This window comes from Equus quagga, chromosome 16 (assembly GCF_021613505.1).
Source record: "Equus quagga isolate Etosha38 chromosome 16, UCLA_HA_Equagga_1.0, whole genome shotgun sequence".
Classification (NCBI taxonomy): domain Eukaryota; kingdom Metazoa; phylum Chordata; class Mammalia; order Perissodactyla; family Equidae; genus Equus; species Equus quagga.
Genome location: NC_060282.1, coordinates 35,672,897 through 35,689,970, shown reverse-complemented (window position 1 = coordinate 35,689,970; position 17,074 = coordinate 35,672,897). Strand labels below are relative to the sequence as shown.

Sequence of the window (17,074 nt, the reverse complement as noted above, 5' to 3'; positions counted from 1 at the left end):
CTGCTCTGTGCTGCAGATTCCTCTCCTGTGAAATAGCGACAGTGTTAGCATCTACCACAAAGGGTTGGCATTGAGGATCAAATGCGTGAACACGTGACCAGCACCTAGAATATTGCCCGGGATATGTAGGCATCATTACTGCTTTGAACCCCTCATCATACAGAATATCTAACAAAAGAGCTCCACTTCTGTTTTGGTTTTTGCTGTCATATGCCCTGCCATCTTCCTGTACTTAAGACTCTAATACGAATCTAGGCAGGGGAGGGGAGGAGTGTGGTAGAGCGCTGAGAATCAGGACATAGACACTAGGCTTCTCTATAGTCTGAGATTTATACTCCCTCCTCCTTTTTCAAGAAGCACATGGACCCTAGCTGGACCCACCACTCCAGTCTACACAATGGGCCAGACCCAATTAAATCCCTAAAGGGGATCACAACTTGGCTGAAGCCAGGACCCTGCTGTATATACTTTTTGTGTGTGTGTGAAGAAGATTGGCCCTGAGCTAACATCTGTTGCCAATCTTCCTCTTTTTGCTTGAGGAAGATTGTCTGTCAGGTAACATTTGTGCCACTCTTCCTCTATTTTGTATGTGGGATGCTGCCACAGCATGGCTTGATGAGCAGTGTGTAGGTCCACACCTGGGATCCGAACTCACAAACCCCGGGCTGCCAAAGCAGAGCATGCAAACTTAGCCACTACACCACCAGGCCAGCCCTGATACATTTTTAAAATTTCACTTATAACTAGTAAACTCTCCTCCTTCTTTCTTTTACACACTCACATGCGTGCACACATTCATTAATCGCAACTGGATTTTGAACTTTTAGCTTTTCCTACTCTTTTGAGGACCACAGTTGCTCTTGACCTTTGGATGCTTGCTAGAAGAACAAACAAATGGGATAATAAATTAGCAATGTGTTAAAACAGAAGGCTCCTCATTTGAGAGATTCGAAGCAGGACCTAGAAGCCATGAAGAGTCAAGGGTTCCACAGCTAAGGAGGTTGCCCCACGTCAGCATCCTCGATCTCTAAGTTCAAACTCCTTTAGTCCACATTCCCCAATGCCAAAGTCCCTGAAGAGAGAAGCTGGCTGATCCCCATCGTTGGGAGCCTCTCTGGGTGCAGAAACTTACACCCAGGGTGGAAGGCAGGTCATATCTTAGAAGGATTTCTGCCAGCGTCCTCCCAACACTCCCCACAGTGGGTGTGGGTGGGGTTCGGCTCTTAGAGAAGGAGATGGGTGAGTGGGCGGATTCCCCAAATCTCTGTAACAAAGTTCTGCAATGTGAGGCTGAATTAAATGTTTTGAGAAAAGCTTAGTTATTGCGGCTTTGAGGTACTATGTAACTTCCAGAACTATGCATTAAAGCAGCAATTCTCAACATGTCATCCCCAAGGCCCTTCCAGTGGTCTGAGATGTCCTCCCTTTTTCAGCTCCACGTCTGTGAAAGGCTGGATTCTCTTCTATGCTTAAAGCAAATAACCTCAAAGCAGATCGAAGGCAGAAGGAGATATTTCAGCTGTCCTCTATAAAGCTGGACATTAGAAAGATTTGTAAAAATGTAAAACAGTGTCACTGTTCTCATTTTTTTTCCATTTTGGAAAACACAGTTCTGATAAAAAAATGTTACTTACGTTAACATGTAATGGGTTTACTATCGTTATTTTTAAATGATTACATAGGTTGTAACTTTCTCAGTTTTAATTTCTAATATGGTAAGTACTCAGAGATAAAACCCACACAATCAAAAGCTCTCTGGAGTCCTCAGTAACTAAGAGTGTAAAGTGGTCCAGAGGCCAAGAAGTTTGAGAACTGTTGAATGAGAGCAAGAAGATGGGGACCACTTTCCCTTTCCCTCCTTTCTTCTGTTCCCTTCCTCCTCCTGGGGCCACCTGTCCCACAGCTCAAAGGGACCCTGGCTCTTGGCCTCTCTTCAACTTCGAGGCATCAAGGGTCCCACCTTATTCTCTCTCTGCTGGGCTTCTGTGAGGAATCGAGAAAGAGTCAGGGATCTTAATGTACCTCAGCTCCTGGGAGCTTTCCCTGGAAAGCTGAGTCACAAAGAACAATGGGTAAAAAGAGGGTTTTGTATTTCATGTTCTCTGGTTAAAAGCAACCCCAGCTGGAGGTAGAAAATCCGTTCCCTGTGCAGAGAGCCCTGGCAGAAAGACTTGGTGTCTGTTTTGTTCTGAATGCATCTTCCTGGGTATGAATTGACAAGGAAAGTTCTTGCTTCTCTACAAAATAAGCCATCCGTGCTGTGCAAGGGAAAGAGTTCTTGGTAAGAGATGTTCCTATGGGAGAGAGGGCAACTTCCATTGTGGAGAGGAGAGAGAGGGTTTCAATGGCTGGGCGTCACCGAGGAATCCCTTAGGAAGCAGCCCCACCCACGACGCCTGATGGCAGGTGGGATACAGGGGTGCTGCAGAGCGGAAAAGCACATCGCTCCATTTGAACAACGTGTGCAGCAAAAAGGTCTGTGAACAATGAGGGAAGCAGGAAATCTGAAAGTCCCAAGGCTCAAATCTAATTCTTCTGTTGTCTTTAAGTGAGAGTAAAGAGAAATTTTCTTCTCAAAGGTCTTTCCTCTTCAAAGACAAGGAGACGAAGCTGACTACCTGAGTGGAACCCTAGCTCTGCTGCTTGCTGTGTGAACTCTCTGTGTCTCAGTCTCCTAATCTGTAAAATGGGGATAGTAATAGCTCCTACTTCAGGGGGTCGTTGTAAGGATCAGCCTGACACACTCAAGCACTCATGAAATCTGAAACATCATCGTTATTCAGGTAAGCGTCTATTAAAGAGTTAGGCAGCTGTGATGGTGGTGGTGGTAGGAGTATAAGAATTCACAACCCCCTCGGGCTGACTGAGCCACCCTCTGCAGCAGAAGCAAGTCTTTCTGTTTCTAGGAGGACATGGAAAAGTGCTCTTATGTTTGAATGATTCCAGTGTGAAGTTCAGGAAGTTTTTTGGTCTCATCAAGAGCAATCCAGATTGCAGCTAACAATTTTTCTTGGAGAGTTCGTGAGGCTGGAGGGGAGCGGGGGGAGAGGGAAGGGACAAATGGGGACATGAGAGAGTGGGAGAAAGAGGAGTTAGAGACTGTCGTGGTCACGAAGAATCGAGCATACATAAAAAGACTCCTTACTCTCTTTAAAGGCAGACAGTGAAACACAGGTTTGCACCCCACTGAGGCCAGCTCCGCCGCTTAGACTGGGCAAACTGTGGATGGACCACCACCAGCACTTTGTATTCCCACCTTCACTTCCAGTCTGCACCTGCTGCCCCAGTTTTGGCACCAAAGACCTATATCCCAGTGAAGCATTCAGTCCCAGGCAAAACAGGATGGCGAGCACTAACACCCCCGTCCGCTCCTCAAATCTTAATGAGGAAATTTACTCACGTATATGCTTCGTATGTAAAACTCCTGTGACTCCTTCCCAAGAACACCTGAATGATCATATTTGCTGAAAGACAAAGGAAAACACCTCCTGGGATGCTTTTTCAGACCCTGCCAGCCAAGAGCAGCCTCCCTGCTGCAGTGACTTGGACCCCAAATTCACTCCTGTTGGGTGTGGTGGCAAGAGTAATTTACCAACATCCTCTTCCTTTCTATCTCTCACCTTATTTAGCAGGAAGAAATTTGTTAAAGACGAAAGACCTTGTGGAGCTGGGAGGAAGAGAGAGATAAATTACAGGAACCAATATGGTTGGTCATAGGAGTACAGCTCATCCTAAACCAATGAGGGGGCATCTCATCCCATATGCAAGCCCCCAGTTCTTCCATGCTTATCTGCCTAGGATGCTTGAGCTGAGATCCCCTGTTGAGTAGGAGGCTGGTCTGATGACCTGGGTTTTCCAAACTAAAATTCTGAGATTCTGACCCCAGCGAAGCCTCTCTTATCGCAGGGACGGTGTCCACAGATGGGCCTTCCTGGGTGTTTCCAGACATTTTCCCTAGTTTGAGTCACCACCATTGTCCCATACCCACAGGGCCTTCAGGAACAGCAGCTGCCCTGAAGCAGCTAGTTCTGGGTTAAGAGGAAGTAGCTAGACTAGCATAGGACAATGTCCCCTGGAGCAACAGTTGACCTACAGATTCAGCCAGGAGTGGTCCTCCTTGGATGGGTCCATGGGGATAGCTGTGACTATTAGTAACAAGTAACTGAAACTAACAGGGTAACTAAAGAGAAGCGGGAATTTATTAGAAGGATATGGAGTTGTTCGCAGACTCAAAGGAAAGCTGAAAAACCAACTTGAAAATGACAGAATAGTGCAGTAACTAAGGTGTAGTCTCTTCAGCATCCACTGCCAGCATCAGTCAGCTCCAACCATCTTTAGTCTCTCTGCAAAAGATGAAATTCCCAGAAGACAGTTGCATGGCCAGCTTTGGTTACATGCCTGCTCCTTGACTGGGCAACTTTTTTTTTTTTTTAAGATTTTATTTTTCCTTTTTCTCCCCAAAACCCCCTGGTACATAATTGTGTATTTTTAGTTGTGTTTCCCTCTAGTTGTGGCATGTGGGATGCTGCCTCAGCATGGCTCCATGAGCGGTGCCACGTCCACGCCCAGGATTCGAACCAGAGAAACCCTGGGCTTCCCAAAGTGGAGCATGTGAACTTAACCACTCAGCCACAGGGCTAGCCCCTGACTGGGCAACTTGATTGGTAGTACCTAATGGCCAAGGGTGGGATAGGAGGGGAGACAGTTATTTTAACCAAAGAAGGTGCCACGGATGATGAGCAGGCCAAACATTAGATGTCCATTACAGGAATATTTCCCCAATGGCAAACCTGCTCAGAGGGATTTGACATCCCTGACATCCACCTCCTGGATTTTAGAGGAGGAGGCCAGAGGTGGGCTTAGCAATTCAGTGCAAAGCTGATAGTGTGACAGACAGCACACTATCAAAAAGTGTTTCATTATAAAATTGGTGATATCCTCATTGAATAAATTTAGAAATCACAGAAAAGTCTAGAAAAGAGAATTTTAAAAGTTGTCTATTATCCTATTACTCAGAGATAACCACAGTTAATTTTTCAGAGTGTTTCTCTCCTTCTACGGATTCTTAACACAGTTAGGACACATCGTGTATGATTTTGTATTGGATATGTAAGTACAACATGTCAGTCCAACAACTACTGGAGAAATATCTCTGTAACATTGACCCATAAAATGGACTTGACCTGTAGCTTTCTTCCCAGGTGGAAGAGGCAGAGGAACCCCTCTTTGGCCTGTAGTTTCACCAACACTGGTGACCAAGCATCTACTTCACCCAGACTGGGAAGTTGCCTAGGCCTGCCCTCCATTCCTAAGAGGTTCCATCTGGACACCAACCTAGGTGGACAAGAGCTTCTGCAGACACAGTCCTGTGTGAGGAAGGGCCCCCACCCCCATGTTAGAGCCCACGGAAGCTCTTTATGTTTATGCTTCAGGGGACTGTGACTGTAGATCATTCCTGTAGGTTCTGAAGAATTTCTACATTGTCCGTCTGACATGCTGAGATCACATTTCCATCTGATGTTTGAAGGAGACACTACCTTTGTTAAGTCACTTGAAATGATGTCAAGAATATACTTCATGAGGAAGAGTAAAATTACTAGGAGCATGGGATCATGGGAGAATCCTAGTCAAAATAAAGCTGTAACCATCTTCATAGTGTGCCATGTATATACAGATGTGTGTACTCAAATTCCTGAACCTGTGTATTTAAGAATCTAAAACTGAGAGCTTGCTTATTTTAACCTTTGCTGACATTTGCTAAGGGATGGAATTCGTGGTGCAATAAGAGTTCAGAAGTCTATCACTTGGAGTTAGAGAAATCTGTACAACTCCTGCAATGGACTCTCAGGAGAGTAGGACATATTCCTGTTAACAGAGTCCACTCTCAGAATTGGGTGGAATCACTCTAGGAAGACTTCAGCATTTTTCCATAGAGGAATATTATTCATCTTTGCTTTTTAACTCATCCCATGTGACTCAGGGGCCAGCCTCCCAATCTAACCTCTGGGAAAACTTGTTTTCTTTACTAAAACACTTCATCAGAAAGGGGCTCCCTAGGTCAAGGCTGGGGAACACTGGGGAACGCTAGGCTTGGTCTAGTGATACACAAGGGACTTCAGCATAGGGGGCTCTTACCTCTCAGATTACTCCTTCTATGAGCCTTTCATGAGCTCCCTTACTTCCCTCATTTCTTATTATTGTTCCTCAGGAGTCTGCCTCAGCCCTCTTCTTTTTTCAGTCTATTCCTTCTCCTCAATCATCTTTTCCACTCCTGGGGTCTAAAGGTCTGTGGAATTGTGGCTCCTGAATCGGTGTCTCTAGCTTAGCTTTCTCTCAAATTCCAGGTGCAATTATCCACAGGCTACTCCACATTTCTACCTTAAAGTTGTCACTAGCACCTCAAGTTCAGCATGCCCCCCAAACTTATTTTCTTCCTATGTACAGAACAGCATGCACAAAGTCCTGAATGAGGTGGAATGAGTGAGACTTCAAGGAAGGCCATTGTGGCGGAAGCATAATGAATTAGAAGAATAGCGATGGCAGAGGAGACTGGAGAGGTAGGCAGAGGCCCCATTGTTTAGCACTTCGTAAGGATTTTGGCCCTTCTTCTAGGAGGACAGAGAAGACTTTGAAGTCTTTAGGGTAGTGGGGTTGAGGGATGATAGATTTATATATGAAAACCAGTCTGGCTGCAATGTGGAGAATGGACTGGATGGGACCTGAGTGGATGTAGGGGGAAGGTGATCCCATTGGCTTCCTTCCTGCCATCCCAATAGCCATGAGCCCCAGGCCAGACTTAGGCTATCTCTTGTCTTCCAGCAGAAGACACCTCTGCTGTTGTCCTCTTACAATGAACCTTCAGTGTGGCTGTCGGACTTACCTCTCAACTTCTCTCAACAGAAAAGAAAATCAGTGATTCTTCATTATGCTCAAAATAAAGTCCGAACTCCTTAGCTAGCCCACAAGTTCCTTCAAACCGGGCCCTTGTCTCCCTCAGCGTTACATCCAACCACTTGTCCTCAAGTATCCTATGCCTTAGCCCTTAAAAAGGGGATTCATGAGCTGGATAGCAGTTTGAGGGGAAGACCCAGAGGAGTAGAAGTATGAGAGCCAAAGCTGAGGCTGAGCCCGAGGTCCAGGGTGTTGATCCAGCTGAGATCACAGGAAACTGGCCCCAGTGGGGTTTTCAGGTAGTTGGCTGTAGGAGAATCAAAGACCAACATTTGGGAAGCACTTGAGGACAGGGCATCTGGAGGCGTGGATGCAAGACTGGATGTGTAGTTGTTCGGAGGTGACTGAGGACAGGATCCTGAGCACTGAGAGATGAGAGCTTAAAAGCAGGACCCCAGCCACCAGAGAAATGAGGTTCCAGAATAGCTGGGACACCAGCTAGTGAAAAATGGGCAGGACTCATAGACTCGGGGCTCAGAAGCTCAAGGTCAAAGGCTGACTTGACAATAAGTTGGTAAGGAGAACGATGGGAAAGCTCTTTCTATTCTACATAGAAAGAGCCCAGGAGCCAGAACAAATCCTGGAGTGTAAGGGTAAGGCTAAGCAAGCATCAAGTCAAGGCTAGAGCTGGAAGGGCAGGGAGAAGGGAGCAGGCAGCTCCTTCCACGGCCCACACCACCATCTTCACAGCCACAGCTAGCCCTCGGGGCAAGTACAAGTCAAGGGCACTAAAGGTTAGCCCCATGGACCCCAAAGAGCTGTGATTGCTCCGTGAACCTATCCAACTCCAAGCTGAATGAAATCTCCAAATTGGTGTGGTTCTGAGAGTCACTTTGTAACTTTAAGGAGGATCTCTGGAGACCATGACTGTGTACAGTTCACATGGTAACCAGAAGACTATGACATACTTAGAGGGTGGTGAGGTCATAGAACACAAGCTTTAAAGTGAGTGAATCATGTGTGCCTCATTTATTTTTAAAGGAAACTTCTGAGAAGAGCTTAGGACAATTTTTTCCCCCCGAGTGCCATTTCCCAAAGGTACTCACAAAACAATAAGGTGTGACTGTAATGGCTGCACTGAGTTGTCTTTTGGATAGTGTTAGAAGGGACATAAAGAAGGTGGACAGAGAACTAAGGCAACTGAGATGCATCGATGAGCTGAGCACACGATGCCTGTGCGACTTGTACATGCACCCGTACTGCTGCTGTGACCTGCACCCCTATCCGTACTGCCTGTGCTATTCAAAGCGATCACGCAGCTGCGGCCTGTGTGACCTGTATCCGTGTTGCCTGTGCGATGTCAAGCTGTACTGTCTTCGACCATCTCTCAGAAGTTTGGAGAGGAAAGCCATTAGAGCCATAGAGGACGAAAAGAGAGAGCTTGCCAAGTAAAAAACTTTTTTAGATTTTTATAGTTGGTCTGTTAGCCTTATCAGTGGGAATAAGGGGGAAAATGTGACAATCAATACTTGAACAAAGATAAAAAGGGTTCAGGATAATGACTCTGGTGACTTAGCAAAGATTTAAGAAAAGAAGAGTAAATGGGTCCATGATGGGAATTGTAAGATCCTCAAAAGACAATGTAACGACGTCGATTGGCAGGGTTGTTGTTGGTTTATAGCAGGAGTGCCAACATGATAAATAATGTGGCTTTAATGAGGGTAAGAAACAGGGGGTATCATTAAAAAGCTATTGGAAGCAGCCAACTAAACATTTTTTCTAGTTATGAGTAAAGCGATTTGAGTATATTTGGACTTACAGAAATGACTACAGGAGAAGTAATAATAATTGATCAAATCCTTAATGTTTGCCAGAGGCTTCAAGAGCAGGGGAGCAAATTGAACAATAGAGGCATTTCCTCGCCTCTGTAGGAAAACCTATCTCCCATTCCCCAACTCCAGACAAAGACTGAAAATTCATCTGGAGTTGAGTCTATTATGTCGGCCTCCCGCTCCTATGCCTGTAAATGTTGTGCAAATAAATTATGGAACTGAGAGTTGCAGCCTTCAGAATAATGTTGAAAAGGTTTTAATAGAATTGGGTAATTTTAAAAGCCGGTTTTAAAAGTCTTGATTTGCTTACATTTTACTTTTTGGTCTAGGGAAGGCTTTTCTTTTCTAACTTTGTACACATGCCATTTAATCTGTTAATATTGATGAAAAAAATGATTGAAAGCACTGACCCTGGTTAAACAAATTATGGGACATTCATACAATGGAGTGATATGCAGACGTAAAAAGGATTGATGAAGCACCTTATGTATTGACGTACTAAGCGAAAAAAGCAAGGTGCAGAAAAACTATTTATGTGCTATTTTTTAAAAGATAGGCACAAACAGATTTTTTTTAATTAAAATATATTTGACATATTGTGTAAATTTAAGGTGTACATGTTAATTTGATACAATGATATATCGTAATATGATTGCCATTTTAGGATAATTAGCGCCTCCATCATGTTAAGTAATTATCAGTCCTTTTTAGTGGTTGGAATAATTAAGTTCTAGTCTCTGAGCAAGTCTGATGATTATAACACAATATTGTTGTCTATATTCACTATACTGTGCACTAGCTCTCTAGGACTCACTTACTACTTGGTGTAAGTTTGTGCCCTTAAATAATGTCTGTCCTGTCCTGATGATAGATTGATTAGAGAGAGACAGACAGGCAGACAGATAGAGGATGGGTGGAGAGGGAGAAAGGGACCGTGGACAACAGTGGCAGTGATGCTTCCCTGGAAAGGGCAATAAAGCAATTATTATCCAGGTCATCAGTCACCAAAGCTCACAGGAATGGACCTCCCTCAATGGTATGGGATGGGGCTATTGCTTATAAACTCATCTATACTCAATTCGAACCAAATTTCATTTTTACTCAGAGTACCAACTTACATCAATCGTGCGCCCTGTGAGTCAGGGATTCTTTTTTAATCTTTGGTCTAAATGAAGGGGTCCTGGGGAGCAGGTCTGTGTCCATGCTCCGTGGCCTTTGACTACTTGACTACCCTTGATCCAAGTCCTTTCAGCCTGTGTCCCCTGGCTGTCCCTACTCTCCAGACTCTCCAGGTGAGAATGCGTCTCTGTTCTTTACCATCTGGGAGCCCTCCGCCTCTTCAAGGATCCCTGATTTCCTAGTATGCAGGAGACACAACTTCAAGCTTAGTTCTCAACAGTGTTGTTTATACTCGAGGTAACGTTTTCTACCTGACAGTGTCTGGATTTTTGCTAATTTTTTTTTCTGTGCCTGCAGCAGTATATGAAGCTGGCAACATCTCTATGTTAATCCCCGGATCTCTGAACTGATAACTCTGAGTCCATTTTGGAAATGGCCTCAGGCTTGCCCTCTTGCATCTCCTCCCGGGCACTTTTCTTCCCATTCATACCGCCTTGTGAAACCCCCCTAGGTTTATTTCTGACAGCTTGACATTTCACTATCCAGAAGGGCTTAGTGTCTCCTGCAAACCTAAATGTTCAATTTTCCTGAATATGGATGAAAATGTTAAACTCTGATCCAGCCCCGACCCCAGAGGACTCCCACTGTTAATATTTTTTCTTCCAGTGAAATGCCTCTCTTTTCTTAGCTCTCAGCTAGCTCCCAATCCATGACCAAATAGATCCAGAAATGCCATGTTGATTCAATTTTTTAAACAATCTTTGGTGTGAAAACTTGCCTGAGGCTTTTTGAGTTTAGAAATCATATTCACATGACATTTTACCCCCTTAAAGGAGGCTAGCAGTTAGGTACAACATATCCTTTCAGATGCCAGGCCGTGTCATCCAGAAGGTTCTTTGCCCAACAGGAAAATAAGATTCCCTGGTCTGTGGTTGCCATGGCCTCAGTGGAATTGTTTTCTGTGTGAGAGTCAATCTGCTCTGACAATTCACTTGCCCCCATAAGTTTCTCGAGCATTCCCGAGTACATGTTATTTGATTGATGTGTATGTGGGTGCGCATGTGTGAGTATGTCGTATTTTTTTAGACTGGGTATAGAAGGTCCAATCCACTTCTATTGTTTACTGAGCAGATGCTTCAAAAGACACCTTGGCAGTATCTTCCTTAGGACTCAAGTAAGTACTTTTGATTCTTTAGCTTCTTTCATATTTTCTTTTCCTCCTCAAATTACCTTTTACACCCCAAACACTAGCAGTTTCCCTGCCTCTTCCTTCCTCTTCTGGATTGAGAGGGAGTGAGGTAAAGGAATTTGGTTTCCTTCCTAAGCAGCCACGCAGTAGCCTGCCCGTAAGTGTGCGCCTGATTCACCAGAACTCTTCTCGGGCTTCCTGTCCTCTGTCCTAAAGTGGCGGCAACAAACAAAAGCCAGCCTCTCCTCCATCCGGCCTTTTGGAGTTTGTTACCTAGTTAATGGATGCCCTGTTGCAGCTCTGGCATCTGGCACTAGGCCTTGTGGGCAAAGGAACCTCGGTTTGCAGCCGCATGGTAGGGGTGCATTGGCCTCAACCCTGCGCCCTTTACGGGTACCTGGAAACTAATCCTGAGACCGCGCTAACCTCCACTCACCCCAGTGTCTGTGGTTGGCCTGAAGCTCAATGAGAAATTCCCTTGAAAACCCCCACATGAGGGGCACCATCTTCTGAAAACTTCGAAAATTTGCCTTCTCATTTGTTTTCTTGTTTACCCTTTCACACTCTGAGCGAGAGGTTTCCACTGAATCACTCACTCCGTGAGGCGAGGTGGATGACTGTCAGCCCTCAGGGTGTGTTCTTTGCCAGTTAGCAGTGCCCCTCGAGGTCTGAGCCCTCAGGGAAATCTTTCCTCCCGGCCATTCGCTGACCCACGGGTCAGGGCATACTAAGTGTGGGAAGCCCGCAGAGAGGAACCCTGGGGCTTTTTGGCTGGGGAAAGGTGGGCTTTCCCACTGAGAGGAGAGCCCCCCTCTTTCCCTCTGTGTCCCTGCAGAGGTGGAAGCCAGCTGGGCCTGCCTGGTCCTCTCTCATCATGATCTCTTCGTACCATAGGTCTTTGAGCCCAGTCACCCCACAGCTGCAGGGGGAGAGGTTGCTGCCCATCTAAGCCAAATGCATGTCTACTATTTGGGTTGACCTTGTTGTTTAATGATACAGGACTTCTGGCTTGGTGACTGAAAGCCTCAAGTTTCGGGGAAGTCTGTGTAAGGAGGAGCCTGGTACAGTGATAAACAGACTTACGCTCTATTGAGTGAAAATTCTGTGCCTAGCACTTCATCTTCATTTAATCTTTGTAACATCTTGTCCGTCTTAGAGATGATGACACAGATTCAGCGGCAACGTTCTTGATCACTAGGAGGTGGGAGAGCAGGGGCTTGAAGCCAAGTTTCCCTGAGTCTGCAATCCATGCACTTAGCTGTCTGGACTGTGGTTCTGAAAGAGTGGTCTCTGGACCACCAGCAGCAGCAGCATCACTTGGAACTTGTTAGAAATGCAGATTCCTTCTTTTGGAGGGTGGTGGTGAGGAAGATTAGCCCTGAGCTAACATCCGTACCAATCCTTCTCTATTTGGTTTGTGAGACACCACCATAGCCTGGCTTGACCAGCAGTATGTAGGTCTGTGCCAGGGATCCGAATCCACGAATCCCGGGCCGCCGAAGTGGAGACTGAGAACTTAACCACTGTGCCATGGGGCCAGCCCCTAGACACGCAGATTCTTGGCTCCTCCCCGGACCTGCTGAGTCAGACACTCTGGGGCTGAAGCCAGCTGAGCCACCTGTGTTTTAACAACCCCTGCACGTGACCCAGATGCACCTATATTGTGCTCCTGTTGAGTCACACTGCTCTTCAGTATCACCCAAAATTCTGGAGAGGAGACACAAGGCAGAAAAAGAAGGAAAGGGAGAAGGAAGAAGAGAAAGGGAAAGATGTGTTGGAAAGGCGGAATCACGTTCAGTGGGTCTTCAGAAGGGGTCTAAATCGAGAGAAAAAGCAAAGTCCTTGGAACACGGCTAGAGGAGGACCTGCCCCCCTTTGCTCCTGGATAGAGATAGGCCTTTTTGACGTCTTCATTACTTTATTCATCAGCAGGCTGAATGTGATTTACGTCTTGTGAAGATGCTGACTGGATTGCTCATCACTGCTGTGGGCAGTGGGTTTCACCTTCAGGAGCTTGGTCGTACAAACAGGTGAAATTTGGCTTCAGCAGGAAGAGGCGGCAGCTGAGAGTGGCAGACACAGACACCAGCTGCCCACTCGCTTTTCCCCAGCTTTCCTAAGAGGCTTCTGCCACAGACCAAAGGGGCTGATTTCCTTGCATTTACTGTGGCAAAGCTCCACTCTCAAGATAACAAGTATAGGAGGCAATCTCCCTTTGCCCAGAACCCCACAGAACTGTGGAAAACCCCATGTGGGGTGATGGGTACATTGTCAGGCAGGAGTCAAGTTGCAAGTTCAGAGTTGAGTCTGATGAGTAAAATGCGGCTTCTGTAATTTCTCCTAAACCCACACATCCCCACTGATAAACCCTGACCTAGGGGCAAAAGGAAGAAGAAAGCTGACCTGGCCAAGAGTTTTTAGGCAATTTCCTGAAGATCCACATTGGTGAGAGCCCTGTGCAGCTGCTGCAGGGGCAGAGGGGCCAGAGCGACAGGAATAGAGGAAGAGGGGATCTAAGCGGCAAAATACATGAAATTGTCTCCCGAGACTCAGGTTGCTAAGAGGAGATGGACCTGGGAGCCAGCTTTGGCTTATAGATCTGGCTCCCAGACCCATCTCCGGCGGAGGGCAGGAGGGCTTTGCTGGACTCAGCGTGGCGGTAGCCGGAGGGCCCTTCTTTGTGAGGCTCAGTCCTGTCCTCACGGCAGGATTTGATATTCTCATCTTCTACTGGAAGGTCTGAGCTGAACAGGACTCCGACTCTCAGCACACACCATGGGAGGTTCTTACGAGACCCAGGGGGCACCTGTTCTGCTCTGCGCTTCACTCTTAGCCTTGGCTGTTGGGACTTTGAGCCAGTGGTCCATCCAGAGAGGGCATGGGGCATCTTTGTGAGCTATTCTCTGACCATCCAGGGAGATAGAGTGCTTTTTCTTCTGTGTTTCTCACAGAGATGAAGATTTTAAAGAGGGTCCAATTCTCTTCCTTTCTCCTTAGTATGGCCTACGGGTACCTTGGCACTCCCAGGGCATGAAAGACGCCTGTGTCTCACGCCACCCCCAGGTTCCTTGGGGCCAGGGGTGGAAATGGAGCTGAGTGACAGTCACAGTCCTCTGGGTGCCTTGCATATATTTTCTGTTGGCCTCAGCATCTCCTAGGACCACATTTATTTGATCATTTTGAAATTAGCCGCTAAGTCTTGGATTGTAAGCTGCAGTACAAGGGCTCATGCTGTTGTTAAACCAATTGTGTTAGGACTTATCAAGTGAAAATGGAGTCAAAGCAGTAGGTATAGCATGATTTCATAAGAACATGCTCAAAACTCTCTATATGGATATAGAAATACACATGGAAGAAAGTCGAACACCGAAACGTTAAATAAGATTATGGATATTTTAAAAGCTTTCCATCTTTTTGCTTATCTGTATTTTCTAAGTTTTCTACAATGAACTTATGTAACAAAAAGAAGTTAATGTATAAACAAAATTCAGCATAAAAAGTAAAAATTAAAAATGTATCTCAAACCAGTCAATCAATCATAGAGTCCAGACTCCTCAAACTGAAAGAGGTTCCAGAAATCACACATTCCAAGAACTCCCTTTGGAGGCCAAGAGATGCAAGAAGATTTGCCAGGAGGGTCTCTTAGAACATAAAAGAGGATTTTTGGTTTTTTTCCCTAATACTAAGGGATAAAAAGACGACCATGTCAGAGCATTAGGTCGCTTTTGGAAGGACCAGGTGATTAGAAGGAAAAGGGACCCTGAGCAGGGCCAGAGCAGTAGGGCCAGCGCCGGGAGGCCGTGACCACGAGTCGGGGGTTTTCATCACACGGGCTCTGTCAAACTGATGGTTAAAATCATAGCCTTGGCCTTAAACAGGCCTGAATCTGAATCTAGGCTCTGCCATTCATGACATTTACTGTGTCCCCATCTGTAAGAAGGAGATAATTACATCTGCATTACAGGGTTATTGTAAAGATCAAATGAAACAATGCCTTTAACAGCTTAGCACTTTCCATGGCAACTGTAAAAAAAAAAGAGAGAACCCTAACTCCTAAGCACGTGCCAAGCACTATCATATATATTTTTCATTCATTAACTAACATAAGCCTCACAACAACCCTAAAAGTAGGTCACTATTGTCCCAATTTTACAGATGAGGAAATGAGGCACAGAGAGGTTAAGTAACTTGTCCACATGGCAGAGCCAAGATTTGAACCTAAACACTCTGGCTTCAGAGTCTGTGCTCTCAGGCACTTTGCTTTACTACCTCTGATGTATCATAAGCGATCAGTTAGTGTGAGCTGCTGTTATTATTGTTTTATTATTAAGGATTCACACAGCAGGACTGCTAAGCAGCAACAAGGCAGCTTTGTGGGCACTGTGGAGGTCTGTGTTTGCTGCTCCAGGGGCCACAGGCACCTGTTGGGGGTGGAGGGGTGGGAAGAGGACAGCCCCGGTTTGCAGTATTTACCAGTTGCCATGGTGTAAACATCCCCACCTTGACGATCTCAAGCTACCGACATGAGGTCGCAGGGTGAGGGGGTGGGGAGAGATGTGCACAACCAGTCCTTACGAGCTGGTAGGACCCGGATCCAGCACACAGCCCCTCCAAGCTGACTCTTCCCGCTGGTGCCAGCCACGCAGAGTCCAGAGCAGCCTCCCGGCAGCAGGACGATGTCTCAGGCCCTGGTGGGCAGAGCCGGGCTGGGGCACTTCTGCCTTGTGTTTGTTGACAGAGCTTTCAGGCTGAGTCTGTGTGATGGTCCAGTAGTGGCACCAGTCCCTTGGACCAGCGGGGCTGGGTTCTGATGCTGACAGACGTCTTTCAAACACGGATTTTAAATGGTATCTTATTAGCTGGATCACCTTTAAAAAAGAAACAAACCTGAGAGTCTACATATGCTAGTAGTAATAATAACGATCATGATAATAATTAAGCAGGATTTGTAATGTGCCCAGCACAGTGTTGAGCCAAATCCATAATCTCATCTAATCCTCCCATAGCCCTATGATGTGGGTGCTGTTATTATCTCCATTTTACAGATAAGGAAACTGAGGCACAGAGAGGTTAAGGAAACCGCCCCAAGCTCCACAACTACTAAAAGGAAGATCTGGGACTTAAATACGAGAGAGAGATCTGGAAGGCCAAGCACCCATCTGTTGTTAACAGAGGTTTTCCTGTGGGAGAGTGTGATGTACACAGGAGGATTCTCAGTTTTTACTTGATACACTTCTGTAAAGTTTGACTTTTCACAAGGATGAGAGTTTACTCTTGCTAGTTAAGAAATAGAGTTCAGAATATTGCTTCTTAAGCTGTGTCTGAGTTCCGAGGTCTGAGCTTCTTCTTCCCATCTTTCCTTTTTCTAAATCCCAGACTGAGAAGAACAACGAATAGAATTCTGGCCTCCTCTTGCTGTAGCAGTAACATTTTAGGATCGGTGAACGTCTGCGGCTTTGAACCTGATCAAGTCAAAGTTCGGGTGAAGGATGGAAAGGTATGTGTGTCAGCCGAGCGGGAGAACAGGTACGACTGCCTTGGCTCGAAGAAGTACAGCTACATGAACATCTGCAAGGAGTTCAGCTTGCCCCCGTGCGTGGACGAGAAGGACGTAACGTACTCCTACGGGCTCGGCAGTTGCGTCAAGATCGAGTCTCCATGCTACCCTTGCATCTCTCCCTGCAGCCCCTGCAACCCCTGCAACCCCTGCAACCCCTGCAGCCCCTGTAGCCCCTGCAGCCCATGTGACCCTTGCAACCCCTGCAACCCTTGCTATCCCTGTGGGAGCCGATTTTCCTGTAGGAAGATGATTTTGTAAAGTGTAGGAACTCATAACTTAGCAGAAGTCCGTACTCCAGCCAGGCAGCTCTTCCAGTGTTTCTCTTCCCCTTCCCGTGACCTGTGTTATTCAGGTACATAAGCAACCGAATACATAACTGCAATCCACTGGTGGTGTGTGAAGTCTCTGAGTTGAACCCACTGCAGGAGCCCTGCCCAGTCAGTGGGCATCGGAAGAATTAATGGATGGGAACAGAAGATGAGA

At 46.2% G+C, this 17,074-nt stretch overlaps 1 protein-coding gene across 1 annotated transcript; it reads left to right on the top strand.

Moving 5' to 3' along the window:
• Positions 1-8,019: 8,019 nt before the first annotated feature.
• Positions 8,020-16,849, top strand: ODF1 (outer dense fiber of sperm tails 1). The gene is made up of 2 exons (XM_046641664.1): positions 8,020-8,339; positions 16,408-16,849. The coding sequence occupies exons 1-2, from the start codon at positions 8,020-8,022 to the stop codon at positions 16,847-16,849; spliced, it is 762 nt and encodes a 253-aa protein (XP_046497620.1).
• The last annotated feature ends 225 nt before the right edge of the window (positions 16,850-17,074 follow it).